Genomic DNA, 14,727 nt, shown 5'->3' with positions numbered 1-14,727 from the left:
TTTTATTTTTTACTTTGTTACCACTTTTTTTTTTTAATATTTTTTTAACTTTAACAATTATTTTATTTTATTATCTTTTACTTTCTCACTTCTTTATTGCTATCACACAGGGGATAACAAGCCCCTGTGTGATAGTATTTGGAGATCCCACTGTTCGGGCGTTCTTCGCTCTGATCCCTGCTCTCCATCCTGAGCTAATTTGCCAATGTCCCGGGTGCCCCTGAAGAGTGGAGGACCCCAAAAATCAAGGCGGGGATGGTGGGGGCCAGTGGCGGGGGGCAGAACAAACCATAGAGGGGCAGTGGGGGCGGGGGGGGGGGCAGACAGCTCCAGTTTCCTTATTTAGATGTATTGCTATAAGCAAGCTGCTTACAAGTGATCTCTGCGGCTGTACATTTATCCCTGCTTGCCCGAAGCAGGGCTAAATGTAGGAAAAAAACACCTGCCCAGCACCGGAGCTGCATGTCTTGGGCATCGGACGATAGGAATTCACCCCTGGTTACTATGTGTGAAAGAAATTGATTAGCAATTGTCATTCTGGTTGATGGGAGGAATGCTTTTACTTGTTTAGTTTTTATGAATCATGATCAATCATGGTATAAACGGGTAAGATGCATCCCACAGCCACAATTTCATGCAGGCCTGCATCAGGAATTTGAATTTGATGGATCATAATGCAGGGAGGTTTTTACATTGCAGTCTTTTGGCAGTACATCTCTACTGACCATGTGAGGTAGCCTGTGTGTGCTGTGGCTGCAGTTGGTTTCAGGAGAATTCAGATTAAGGTAATTTTAAATGATTTTAGGGATAGCTCAAGCATGCTGGAAAGCATCAGTAGTTAACTGAATGGTTTAAGTTGTTGCCTGGAATGAATCTTTATTTGCTCAAAAAGATAACGTCAGGCGACAATGATGATTATATTGATGCTTGCAATAATAATGTTAAAGGGTATCTATGGTCCAAAAATAAAAATGTGTTTCTGCATTGAATTTCCATAAGTTCTATCCCACTTCTAATAACCATATTGATCTAGACATTTGTAAACTTACCTGTTGAAGATGCCTTTAGGATGTACTGTACTTCCTGAGTCACAATTTCTTTCACAAATGTATGAAAGGTACAAAAATAACAAAATCAAGGCTTGCAAGCCATGCGACAAGTAACAATATAGTAGACATACATTCTAAGTGCTGCGCAGAGCACTGCAGAATACTGTGAGTAACAGATGTAGTATGTCGGGTTCTAAAAAACAGCATAAAAAGATCAGTGCTGTATAGTCTTGATCTGAGTCACAATTTCACTCAGCCCTGTGAATGTGATTATTATTATTATACAAGCTTTATATAGCGCCAACAGTTTGCGCAGCGCTTTACAATATAAGGAAGACATTACAATCACAATACAATTCAAGACAAGATGGTAAGGAGGGCCCTGCCCATGAGGGCTTACTATCTAAAAGAATATGTACTTCCTTTTGTCACAACTCTTACAGAACTACATCTTAACATCTGAACAATGTAACATTATCATTGCTTGCTGGAAGAAATGCATGATGGGATATGCATACATAGAAGAGGATAGCGAAGGGGACCAGGATGCAATATGTATTCCTATACCTCTTGCTTGTATCCTGCTAACACTGTAAGTTCTGTACATTGTAGTGCACTGCATTGGAAACACTCATGCAGGCACATTGAAAGCTCTTTCAAAATACAGCTCAATGGTTGAAAAACGTGTTTTAAAGCTGACCTCTAAGAAAAAAAAAAACATGAACTGTTTTACTCGTTTGAGGATTTTTTTTTTGTTTTTTTTTTTTAGTTAATAAATCCTACAATCAATCTTAAAATCAATTTACATTTTAATCCAATACTATGTTATACCAGCCACTGATTTATGAATGAGAACCTCTACCACTCTTAGTTTAAAAAAGTCCATCCAACGCCGTTATTTGGATATAATCTATAACAGGGCTGGACAAACCCCAGGAGCCAGATAGCCAATGCTCCTTAAAAATCACAGCTGGCGCCTAACTTTTGAGGTTTTCTCTATTTGGTCAACATGATTTTTTTTTTGTTAGGAGCCAACCCCATCGACAGCAGACTGGCTCCTAAATTCCATATTAATTTGTCTACCCTTGATCTATAATTTTCAGTTAAACCCCTCACGCCAATATGTTTCCCAGCAGCAGACACTACCCGATCCAACACAAACCGGTTGCTAAACATATTATTTATAAATGTGCCGCGCTAATACCCAATAGTGCACTCCAAGATACTAAAAATTATATTTTATTAAAATACTACTCACGTAGATCGCATATAACACAAAGTAAAAACAGTGCGCAGTGGGTTGAGAAATCACCATTTGGGATCAGCAGCCTCTCAGTGGAGTGGAGAGGCTCCTAATCCCAAACTGTTGCAATCTACAATTGTTTTATGTGAGTAGTGTTTTAATCAAATAATTTTTTTTAATTCTCGGAGTGCACTATGTTTTGTGCAACTTTGATTTTTTTGGGATAATCGAATGAGGTACGCTGTGAGGCTTAGGAGTGGAGGACTGCTACTCGAGTGAGGGTGCTATTCAGTTGAAGGAGGTTAGAGTGTCTTGACCGTGTTAGGTTGTCCCATAAGGTGAGAGGCACTCTGGAAAAGGTGTACACCCGGGAAAGAATTCAGTTTGGGGGTGGAGGTGCAGCACTCATCTCATAGCTACTGGGATAATTGACACATTGCCCAAACACATATGAACTATTGTGAAATTGACACATTGTTGAATCACATGTGAACTATCGAGAAACTAACACATTATTTTATATATAATAATCTCTGGTATACTGATATATCTGTAAAAAAAAAAATAAGTCAAGGCAACTGGACTTGCTGTATTTTTCTTGAAGACGTTTCACTGGTCATCCCACCAGCTTTCTCAATTCACAATGAATTGTACAAAAATTCAATGGGAATAAATATGGTGCATGTTGCTCCAATCCACATAATCTGTTAGTCGCAAACCATGCGTTAATTACATTTGCATAATTTGAGCTAGTAGGTGTTAATGCAAATGCATCAACACCTGGTTGCGACTAACAGATTATGTGGATTGGAGCAACATGCACCATATTTATTCCCATTGAATTTTTGTACAATTCATTGTGAATTGAGAAAGCTGGTGGGATGACCAGTGAAACGTCTTCAAGAAAAATACAGCAAGTCCAGTTGCTTTGACTTATTTTTACAGATATACCATGACCTGGATGAATGAGAACCTTCACAGACATCTGGTATTCTGACATATTGTATAAGTATCTTTTTTTTATTTGTACACTTTGTTTCTGCATGTATCATTACTATTCATTGTACTAGGTTGATTTGATTAGTATGTATTATCTATCTTTATAGTTTATATTGGTGATTTAAGTATTCATTATACGGTATTAGATTGTTGGTGTTTTTATATGGATCTATCTGCTCTTTATGCACTTTAGCGATTTAGCATTTTGTATAAGCATTGGTGTGACCCTTGGTTTATAACCCTACAGGAAAAGGAATGGCCATTAATTTAATAAGTAGTCCAGAACGTATTAGTTATACTAATGGTTTATAACTGATTAGTGTGTGGTTGTGAATGCTTCTTCTTAGATAACATGGTCCAATGGCGAGCAACAAATTAGAATAATAACATGATGTAATGATCATACCTCATTTTCATCCTTATTTATTTTATTTCTAGCACCTGATGAAAAGGATGCAATTAAAGGACAATATGAGAGGCACCAGGAAGCCCATGGATGCTTGGGGGAACTTCAGTTAAAATCAGGTGATTTTTTTTTTCTTTTTAGCTGATAACAATGCCACCCACAAAGCAAAGGTTGGTTGATGAAGGGTTTGCTATTTGAAAGGTTCACCCATAAGATGAAATCCTAACTTTCTGCTTAAAATACTGTCATACCCAACTGCTGTGAATCCAGTGGATGTGGGCCACTAGTTAAGAGACTTTGCCATGGGGTAAAAAACAAACCTGCTGTTGCTATAAATTACAGGTATTTCATCCCATTCCCCCTAAGCTCCTGCCTTCCACTCCCCCTTCCATTCGCCCCTTATACCTTCCTACCCTTCTAATTTATTGTATGTAATGCTTTTCAATCCTTCTTTTTTGGTCATTAAAAAAGAAAAGAAAAAAGCCTAAGAAAGCTTACCTGTGCAGTTGTGAGGTATACTGAATATGGCGGGATGACCATGAAGGGTTCTTTATCTGTCGGGACCTCCGCCAGCAAATTACATACTTAATAGTTGTTCCCTGTTAAGATGTGTAATGGTTTTGCTGTACAAGAAATAAAGCAGTGTCGGAGCTCACCGCTAGCTATCAGTATGGCCCAGCATGCAGCAGTAGGCAGCAAGGTTACAGAGGTTTCTGGAGGTATTGGCAAGCACCTCAAGGTGCCGTGTAGGCCTTTATACCTGCATTTTTTTTTCCCTTGATAGATTCTCTTTAAGATTCCTGTGCATTAGCCCCCATTCACACCTCAGGGTCTTGTTGCATGTTTCCCGAAGCACAACAACGCTTGAAGAATCACATTATTTTAAGTGGGGCACATCCACACCTGAGTGTTTTATTGCCTGTCACTTAAACGTAAAAAAGTACATGAGCTTTTTTTCTTGGGAAAATCGCCTGTTTTTTGCTCCATAGACCTCAATGAAGGCACCTGCAAAAAACACACAACTCATGCTTTTCATGCAATTTTCCACCTAACAACCATCTCCTCCTACTAATAACTAGCTTAACATTGGCTAAACAAAAGCTGAAGTCTGAAAACTCACAAAATAAAAGAGCACAAACAAAATGCTTCTAAACTGCCTGAAATACGCTCAGCTCAGGTGTGAATGTAGGCTTATTGTAGTATAGTATTAGCGTTGTAGTAGTATACGGCCAATATAAAATGACTTCATAAGATGAAGATGGTATATATTTATGTCTGCAGTTGGCTTTCTGATTTTTGCACAACTGCATTATTGCACTAAAATGGCACACACAGTAAACAGAGTATGCCGTGGCACTCCGGGGAGCCTGCTGACTTCCTCAGGGGTGCCTTTGACACTTTGTGATGGTAGGACTCTGATGTGAAGGGGGAACACTGATATGAAAGGGGTGTTCTGATATGGAAGGAGGCTTCTAATGTGAAAGGGGGTTCCTGATGTGAAAGGAGGGGACTCTGATGTGAAGGGGTCTCCTGATGTGAAGAAGGACTCAGATGTAAAAGAGGGAACTATGATGTAAAAATAGGGGGCTTCTAATGTAAAGGGCAGCTATTGATGTAAAGGAGGTCTCTAATGTGAAAGGGGACTCTGATGCAATGGGAAGTCACCTAATTTGAAGGGAAGACTTTGATGTGAAGGGAGGAACCCCACTTTGTGTAGCGCCCTCCCTTAAGATTCACTACAGTTTAGACTGGGGTGACTTGAGATTTTGCATACCTTTTAAAGGCTGCCATGACTGGAAAAAGGTTGAGAAATCTGCCTTAAGATATATATTTTAAAATGATCATTATAAGCCAATTATAATTAACACAACATCCCGATTGTTTGTTTTGTAAGACTTTTCAGCTTTGAGAGTTTGTTCATGCTGTTATTACACAAACATTAAACTGTCGGACAGTATTATGTAATGGATTGCTGCATATTCACTTTATAGAATACAATGATTTAAAATCTAAATGTAGGTTATCTGAAAACAAATTTTCACCAAATGTAACAGTCTTGAAATCATTAAAGCCCGTTCAGTTGAATGCATTTCTTGTGTATCAACACAAAATGTATCCAAAGTAGGTCTGAAACCAACGAATCGGTTAATGGATGATAATAGATAATGAGAATGGTTGTCAACTGTTCTCATAGACAATTAGTTGGTTGGAACCCCTAGCTCTCTCCTCCATGCTGGGAGGAGGGCACAGCAAGCAGTGGGCTGCTGCAATAGCCAGCCTGCTATTGGATATTGCACTTTGAAATGGCCAATAGGAGGCTGACTATTGTACCAGCCCACTACCTGCTGTATTTACATTCAGCTGCCGTCTGCGGAATCTTGCTACTGGCAGCTGTCATTCCCTGGCTGAAGCTATTCAAGCGCCATGTGCTTACAATACAATTATTATTTTTTAAATGTATAAAAGGTGGGGAAAAAAGACAATTTTTGGTTTTGGCCTGACAAATTCTGCTGCGGGAGGTGCCCTGCAGTGCCATTCATTTGAATGGCACCCCAAATGCGCCTCCCACCCACAGTATGATCACCCTCACTGGAACGCACGGTACAATGATGCGGCGCGTTCCAGTGCAGTGTGATTGCAAGAAATTGTGCATGCAGTTTTATTCTGAAGTAAACATTGTTTGTAACACTGCATTTGTGTATTTTATTTTATATTTAGGATGATATTTTTTTTTTATCCGATTAATGGAAAAAATAATCAGCCAACTAATCATAAGTTGCAGCCCTCATGCAAAGGATTAAGGTCACCCCACATGTTACCAGCTGACCGTTCTTGTGCAATCAGATTGTAATGTGTGTGGTAAGCTTCCTGGTTTGTTTTCTTTAGAAGACACCCACACCCTGAGTAGTAGAAATGCTGTCCCCTGCCAGCGTGTTGTAGAGTAAAACTCTTGCTCTCTCTGTGGAAGCAGTGGTCTCCCTGCAGAGGTCCAACGTGTTCGCTGCTGAGTCAGAGCTAGAGCTCTCCAATCATCAGGAAGCATGAGCTTTACTCATTGCAAAGCTATAGGTTAATGTTAATTTTACAGTACTTTGAAGTAAAGGTGAAGCTGCAGGTGACTAAGCATTCAAAATGAACACAAAATGTAGCTATACTACATTCACTAATATAACGAAACTACATTCACTAATATAACGAAACATTCACTTTGCAAAGTATACATTCTCCACTAAAATAAAGCACTTATCTACAAAATACAAAGTTTCAAACTTTGAATCTAGCCTTACATAGGAAGGGGGAATTAGGGGAAGGAGTCACTGCTCTGACTCATTCATTTGTGTGTGAAAAGTCTTAAAGCTGAAAGAAGAACTCCAGACAAATAAAATATTAACCCTTGCAGTGGGGCTGCTCCCTCACTTGATGACTTGCAGGACATTAGACCGCCAGAGCGGAGGGGGAGCGAGGCAGAAGGTACTGGTCTCAAAGCTAGCCAGAATTATGGTTTGGGTGAGTATATCTCTGTTATTTTAGCTCCCCAGGCAAAATGAGCACTTAACCCTTGCAGTGAGGGGTAGCCCCACTACAAGGATTAAGATTTTAGTTCGAGCCGGCGTGTGACAATGAAACTGTCACATGTCAGCTCAATAGGTCGGGAAGTGAGCAAGCACATAACGTCGCTCGCTCACTTCTCGATCATCTCACTGCAGAGAGCCGTGACTGTCACTCACGGCTCTCTGCAGGGATTGCCCTGCTCCGATCCTCCGGCGCTGACTGGAGGAACGAAGGGGGGAGGAGGCGGGTACAGCTGGCTCTACCTCTAGATAGGCAGAGCCAGCTGTCACTCACGCAGCTGGGTGGATCATGACAGTAATGTCGGAATCCGTCCCAGCTGCGGCGGTCTCAGTATATCGCAAGCTATAGCTCGCGATATACTGAGCTTTGGGTTGCAGGAGGAGGTTAGTATATGTCCTTCCGTGACCCTTAAGAGAACTATGGGGAAAAACACTTACCCCATAGTTCTCTTTTAAGCTCTGTAAACAGTCTTTTTACACCAGGAGGTAAGGAGAACCTGGAAAATGTGAAAAGGATCCTATAGCGCCACCTGTCTGCTAGAATAAAGTATACAAAATATTTATATGCAACATTTCATTTAAAGTGTATATTTCTTAGTTCTGAATTTAGCACGAGTAAAGGGTAAACTATAATGGTTTTGGGTCAATTGTATTATTTTTTTGAAGTAAAAAGAGTTATACTGTATATATTGCTTTCCTCCTAATATTAAATAATTTGTCTTGTAAATAAACATTTAAAACGGGGAGTACCCATAATATATGTGTTACAGAGCTTAACTGTTTTTCTAAAGAAAGAGCACAGCGAGTGGTTGTTTGCTTTCAGACTGCCTCTCTCTCTAATTAAAAATTTGCATGCAGCTGTGCTGGGAGAAACAGGGAAATGGTACATCTGAAATATTCCTATACCACGTTTCTTATTCACCTGGCTGGAAAAAAAAAAATTTTTCATTCCTGGACATAAAGAAGAGGAAAGTTGTATTCACAAGGATACAGTGTAATACAGCATGGAGCTTTAGTAGGGTACATTTAAGATCAATTGTCTTAAGCTGGTTGTACACGTGGCAATTTGCAGGAGCAATTGAACTTTCAATCTAATTTTTTTTCACAAACCAGTGCAAGAAAAAATTGTAGTTTATATTGACCGTAAGAATTTGGCATTGAAATTTCCCCAATCGAAGACATTCCCATAGTTTTTGTTTCCGTTTTCAAATTAAACCTTAAATAAACTACATTTCCTGGCCAAAAAAAAAAGTCACCATGTGGATATCAGGCAGTGTTATGATCTCGGGTTGCTACAGTTTGTCAGGTCTGGGTTTATCAACATTATGTCCTTTAAAAAAATGAGGTCAGCTGCCTACCTGAATATACTGATTGACCAGGATTTTCCATCGATGGATTTTTTTTTTCTTCCACGATGGCATGGGCATATTTCAAGATGACAATGCCAGGATTAATTGGGATCAAATTGTGAAAGAGTGGTTCAGGAAGCATAAGATATCTTTTTACTTTAAAAAAAAATGATACACATGGATTGGTCACCACAGAGTGACCAATCCATGGTCACGACTTTACGCTGTGGTCCGACTCTCCCATCATCACTACAAGATATTGGTGAAAACTTAAAGTGACATTAAACCCTCAGATTTTTTAACATAAAACAATACTGTAATGTGTGCCTTACTGTAATCAATGGTTGTTTCCCTTCTCTTTGCTGCTCTTCCTTTTTAATCTGTATCTGTTCGCATGCTCTGCAGAACTTCTGTTTTGCAGCAGACTGCCTTGTCTCAGGAATGGATACACGGTGTCTGTGTATACGTTTCTATAGGCTTGAAACCTGAGCCAGCACTACAGGAAGAGGCCCTGAGCTGAAAAGGGAAGTTCTTCCCAAGCATGAGAAGACATGAGGATTTAAAAGGAAGAGCAGCAAAGAGAAGGGAAACAATCATGGATTACAGTAAGGCACACATTACAGTATTGGTTTATGTTAAAAAATCTGAGGGTTTAATGTCACTTTAATGCAACTGTGGATGGAAATAAATGTTGTGACATGACATAAGCTTATGGAAACGTTGCCACAGCGAATGTGTGCTGTAACAAATGGAGTGTGTAAATTATTATTTTTGGCAGTCTATATGGAAACTCAATTAATTTCGACTTCCCAACTGATGACTTCTGGTAGTCAATTGAACTTGTAGATAGCAAATTGCTTTGTTTCTGACAATTACATGCTCTTTGCTATTGCTGGTGGATGAAAAATGGTTGAAATTTACCAAATATTGCCATGTATATGGCCAGCTTTATTGTTGCACACTTGTATTAGGAATAACGTTCTTGCAGAATGCTCAGGTGGCTGATGCAGTAAGAAATGCAGCTTCTGTCCAGCTTTTGGTGGCTCGGCTGTCATCTTCTGGATTAATGAACCTGATGCAAAAGACATGTATAGAGCAAGCTAAACATGTTTTGATATCAGATCTTTTAAGCTGGCAATGTAGTGGGGATAAAAGCTTCTGCTTGGAAATCTTGGCAGTCAATTCATAAAAAAACAGGTGATTCAACCAATCTATTATGTTAGTTTTGGATGGCTGCCCTTTAACTCAGTGTTAAAGTGTATTTCTAAAGGGCTTGTCTGAAAAAAGTAAATATATAATGACTGTCTTGGTTTGCAAATGTCATTGAAGACTTAAGGGAAATACAGTGGTTTCCAAAGAGCTTTATTGAACCGGTTTGTCAAGTTTTTATCTTCCATTGTACTCTGTACTAGCTGTACAGGTAAAGTAAACTTGGTAGGAAGCTTCTATGGCTTTTCTACTTTTTTTTTGTTTTGTTTATATAGGATCTATATTAACATAAATAAATTATTATTAACATCGATCACTATGTTGATCATAAAGCAAATTTGTTGAAATTTAATGTAAGTTTTAATCCTAACTAGATTACATTTAGTTTTCTAAATCACTGTGTATCATAAACAATCCCCCTGTTTGTCTGTTTTTTCATAAAATGCTTGTTTTGCATATCAGTACTACTGATCTTCTGCCTATTTTAGCCATATCTCGTCTACTTGCTCCAGTGCCATCTGCAAATCATTGGCCAGACTGTCTTCCCGTGCAATGCGTTGGCACGGCCACTTGTAGTTTCCAGCAGGGGCTCATGTGACAGGGTGACAACATAGGAACTTAATGGAGAGACATTTGTCACCCCATAACAGGAAGTCAACCACTAAGCAAGGACTGTCATGTCAGGGTCACCAGATAGTCTCTTAAGTAACGCTGCAGAAAACAACTTTCAAAAATAACATTAACATGTTAAATGCTTTTATGAAATTTTAGTTTTGTTGGGTCAAGATTTACTTTGAGTAAACATCAATTTGACACCAATCATTTAGTCGATCTTAGACCATCTTAGACCATCTTTGTTACCTTCTTTGTTACCATTGTTGCTATTGATTCATTTATATGCAGCAATCCAACCTAAACATTTGTAGGACAATTGGTAGTTGCCACATCTAGTCAATAAAAGCCACCAATGGTGTCTACTGTCCCAAGTTGAGATAGACTAAGGGCTAGATAGATGAGACTCAATTCTTAAATTTTACACTTCAAGATTAGGATCATTATTTTTATCTGTCTGATATTTTTTTTTAAATGAGTCACATGGCTGACATAAAGATCTTTATACATGTGTTTACAGTCTTGTGTTCAAAAATTGGTTGTAGACTGGATATAATAGACTAGGAGGCTGATAACAGAATTGTGAAGAATTGCCTCTAGCTGTTTACAGATTGTAGACTTTTGAGTCCAGAATACCTGCCAGAAGGAAGTGGGGGCATAGTAATAATAAAGTCCACTGGGGCAACCTAGCTTGTAGATGACAAACAGAATAAATGATGTTTTGTGAAAAAACTTTTGACCAATAGTGAGATGAAGAAAAAAAGAACCATGCCGTAGAGGGCTACAAGTATTTTAGTTAAGACAACATCGGCATGTATGTTTTGTAAGCTGAAAAAAGGAACAAAAATATTCTGGAGTTTACATCCACGTATATAACTTGTGATGGAAAGGATGTCAAGGAGATTAGAAAAAGGAAGGAGCCTTTACTCAAAATAATAACCTTATTGGAAGAAACTATTCAAAGTGTTCCCTTTCCAGGAGGAAGGTTGAGGATAAAAAGACAATGTCAAAGAAGTGTCTTAGCGGAGGGGAGTGGGCTGAGTGTTAAAGCAGGCAGCATGTGCAGGAGAGGATTATGGAGAGTATGACAAGAGCAGAATGTTTAGAATTGGAGTGTGGAGGGTATGACAAGGCGCAGTATGTGAAGGGGCAGTTATGCAGGAGAGGAGTGTGGTGGGTATGACATCGGGCAGTTAATGCAGGAGAGGAGTGCGGTGGGTATGAAATCAGGCAGTTTGTGCAGGAGGGGAATAGGTGGAGCATGAAGTCAGGCAGTATGTGCAGGTGAAGATAATGGAGAGTATGACAGGGGCAATATGTTTAGGATTGGAGTGCGGAGGGTATGACAGGGGGCAGCATGTAGAGGAGTGTGAAGGATATGACAGCAGACAATATGTTCAGGAGAGAAGTACAGAGGGAATTAAAATGGGCACTGTATACAGAAGAGGATTGTGAAGGGAGGCAGTGTGGGGCATATTACGGGGACAATATACTCAGGTGGGGAGTGTGCAGTATATGGCAGTAGGCAGTATCTTACCTCGCACATGCCGAAACATTGCCTAGCGATACACCCAACATGGGTAAGAGGAGCATTTATTTTCTGACTATTTTAAGACATGCTAATGTCAGTTGCTCCATATTCCATAGTAATATTTCATACAAATAAATAGGCCTGTTTGCTAAGAATCTCTATTGTTTGAGGCCTTAAACCTCTATGGAATATTATTGTGTACGTTCGAACATCAGGGAGCAGTAAGCATCAAATAATATTGACAAATTAAAAATGTGGATCAGGACAGGCCACAGTTGTAGCATCATGGTATGATATATTCAGTGGTATGTAAAGAATAATATGGTACTTGGGTTGGGGGGAGGGGGCGGGGGGGCATGGGGAGGAGAGTGTTCTATCATGTACAGTATTTTGTTGGAAAGTGTAGTTGTACTTTTAAGTTATATAAGCCACTTTGTTCCCTTGGGGAAATATTAGCACCCAAAAATACCTAAAATATGCATGGTTTCCAGTATTTTTGTTACAGCTCCAGCAAGCAGGGTTACTTAGCTTATTAAACGTGGATTATAAAAAAGATTTTATACTACCAAATGACCATACTATATTATAATTCCAGTGAGAGAACATCAGGGCGCAAAGAGGGCATATTTTTCTGAAAGCAAACTTGTGCTTTGCATTCAGGGCAAAGCAACAGTTTTACTTTAATTCCCCTTTCCCTTCCCCACTACATGTTTTTCCATTCCTTCTTTCCCCTGCTATTTTGTTCAGTGCTGGGAGCCAAAGGAAATACCCAGTACTTCTGGGTATGGAGGAGCATGTGACTCTCTTAAGGTGGGGTATTTGAGTGACCCTGCTGGTTTGCTCTACATATAAGGTATATGTATAATTATATAAATATATATTATTATGGTATACTATACGTCTGTGTGAATTATGAATAAAGTAACAAATTATATAAACAAGAACTCAAATGAGTATAGTCATGCAGAAGCCAATAATTTTATGGCATTCGGAGGCTTGGATAAAAATTTGAATCTCATGATTATTATTTCTGCAATTATAATTTGTCCCCAAATAATAAATACCCACTTGTCCATTCATAGAATTTCAAGTCCCAAATGGTTTAACCAGCCGTAAAGCATGACTGGCCCTATTGTGTTTCACTAGCCATTGTGCAACAGTAGTGTACATATCTACTTGACTCCAAAGATTTCTGCTGAGCAGCATAATAGATTAGTTAAAAAAGGTAATTGCATGTTTCACAATATGCATAGCAAAAGGAGATATGCAATACACGTTGGACATAGTGGACTAGTATAGTAGTACACCCTACTAGTAACAAGGGTAAGAAAAGGCAGTATGTTAATATGAAGTATGATTCAATATTTAAGCCATTTATGGTTTCACAATTTCATTTATTTACATCATTTTGTCTTTTGTCTTTTTTTTCTAGGGACCTCTTATTTGCACTTTCTTGTTTTAGTAAGTGGATGCACTTCTGTGGGAAAAATTTTAGATGCCGAAGTTTTCAAAATCACAGCTACCGAGTTCTGCCCACTTCAAGAAGAGACCAAAGAGGAGGAACGAGTGACAGCTCTTAGGAAGTTTTTGAATTCAGGGATGTTTTATTTCTCATGGCCAAATGCAGGATCCAACTTTGACCTTACTGTTCGGGCTCAGAAACAAGCTGATGACAGTAGCTCTGAGCCTTGCAGCTGGTTCTTCTGGTTGGTATTTTTATGTGTCCACTATTACACTATAGTAAATATAAAAATTCTTCCTTACTTCTATTAATGCAAGTATATTGTATATATACACCAATCAGCCATAACATTATGACCACCCCCTAAAATTGAGTAGGCCCCCAAACAGCCCTGACCCCTCAAGGCGTGGTCTCCACTAGACTTTTGAAGGTATGCTGTGGTATCTAACACCAAGCCACAGATGCTCAATTGGACTAAGATCTGGGGAATTTGAAGGCCAAGTTAACACCTCAAACTTGTTATTGTGTTCCTGAAACCATTCTTGAACCATTTTTGCAGTGTGGCAGAATACATGATTCTCCTGAAAGAGGCCACCATCATCAGGGAATACTGTTTCCATGAAGGAATGTACTTGATCAGCAACAAAGTTTAGGTAGGTGATACGTGTCAAAGTAACATCCACATGAATGGCAGGAGCCAAGGTTTCCCAGCAGAGCATTGACCTCCTTTTGGTAGGCCCTGACCACTGCAGACCAGGAACATTCCGCAATTGCTGCAGTTGCCCTTGTCAAAGTCACTCAAATCCTTACGCTTGCACATTTTTTCTACTTCCAACACATCAATTTCAGGGACAAAATATTCACTTGCTGCATAATATATCCCATTCACTTCCAGGTTTCATTGTAACAATATTTATAATGTTATCCACTTCACCTCTCAGTGGTCATAATGTTATGGCTATTTGGTGTGTGTGTGTGCGTGTGTGTATATATATATATATGTGTATTTGGGGTGTATTTGAAAAAAAAAATGTGCAGAGCCATTCGCCCTGTAAACCTTTATGTACATTCGTTCTGTGCAAATGGAGACAAACAAAATACGATTAATATAGTTTCTTTGCAGTATGAATGAAATGTCAGGAAAATACCGCATTATAGCCACTGGAGGGAGCTGAGGAGCATAGGAAAAATAATTTCCTTCTAATGCTCCTCGTTGCCATCTCGTGGCCATAATGTGGGATCCTTCTAATATTACATTCGATGTGTAAATAAAATAAATTAATAACATTTATTTT

General features: G+C 39.1%; 1 protein-coding gene across 1 annotated transcript in view; it reads left to right on the top strand.

Annotated features, from left to right (window-relative positions):
• Nucleotides 1-14,727, top strand: part of SYNJ2 (synaptojanin 2) — a 102,117-nt gene that overhangs the window by 30,504 nt on the left and 56,886 nt on the right. Inside the window, exons 2-3 of the mRNA XM_018567185.1 lie at nt 3,730-3,816; nt 13,403-13,676. Of these exons, the coding sequence (XP_018422687.1) occupies nt 3,730-3,816; nt 13,403-13,676 (361 nt within the window). The remainder of the gene's footprint in view (nt 1-3,729; nt 3,817-13,402; nt 13,677-14,727) is intronic.

The sequence above is a fragment of the Nanorana parkeri genome, unplaced genomic scaffold, assembly GCF_000935625.1.
Source record: "Nanorana parkeri isolate BGI_ZX_2015 unplaced genomic scaffold, ASM93562v1 scaffold1018, whole genome shotgun sequence".
NCBI classification, from domain to species: Eukaryota; Metazoa; Chordata; class Amphibia; order Anura; family Dicroglossidae; genus Nanorana; species Nanorana parkeri.
Note: the sequence above shows the minus strand (reverse complement) of the source record. Positions and strands in the feature narration are given on the sequence as shown.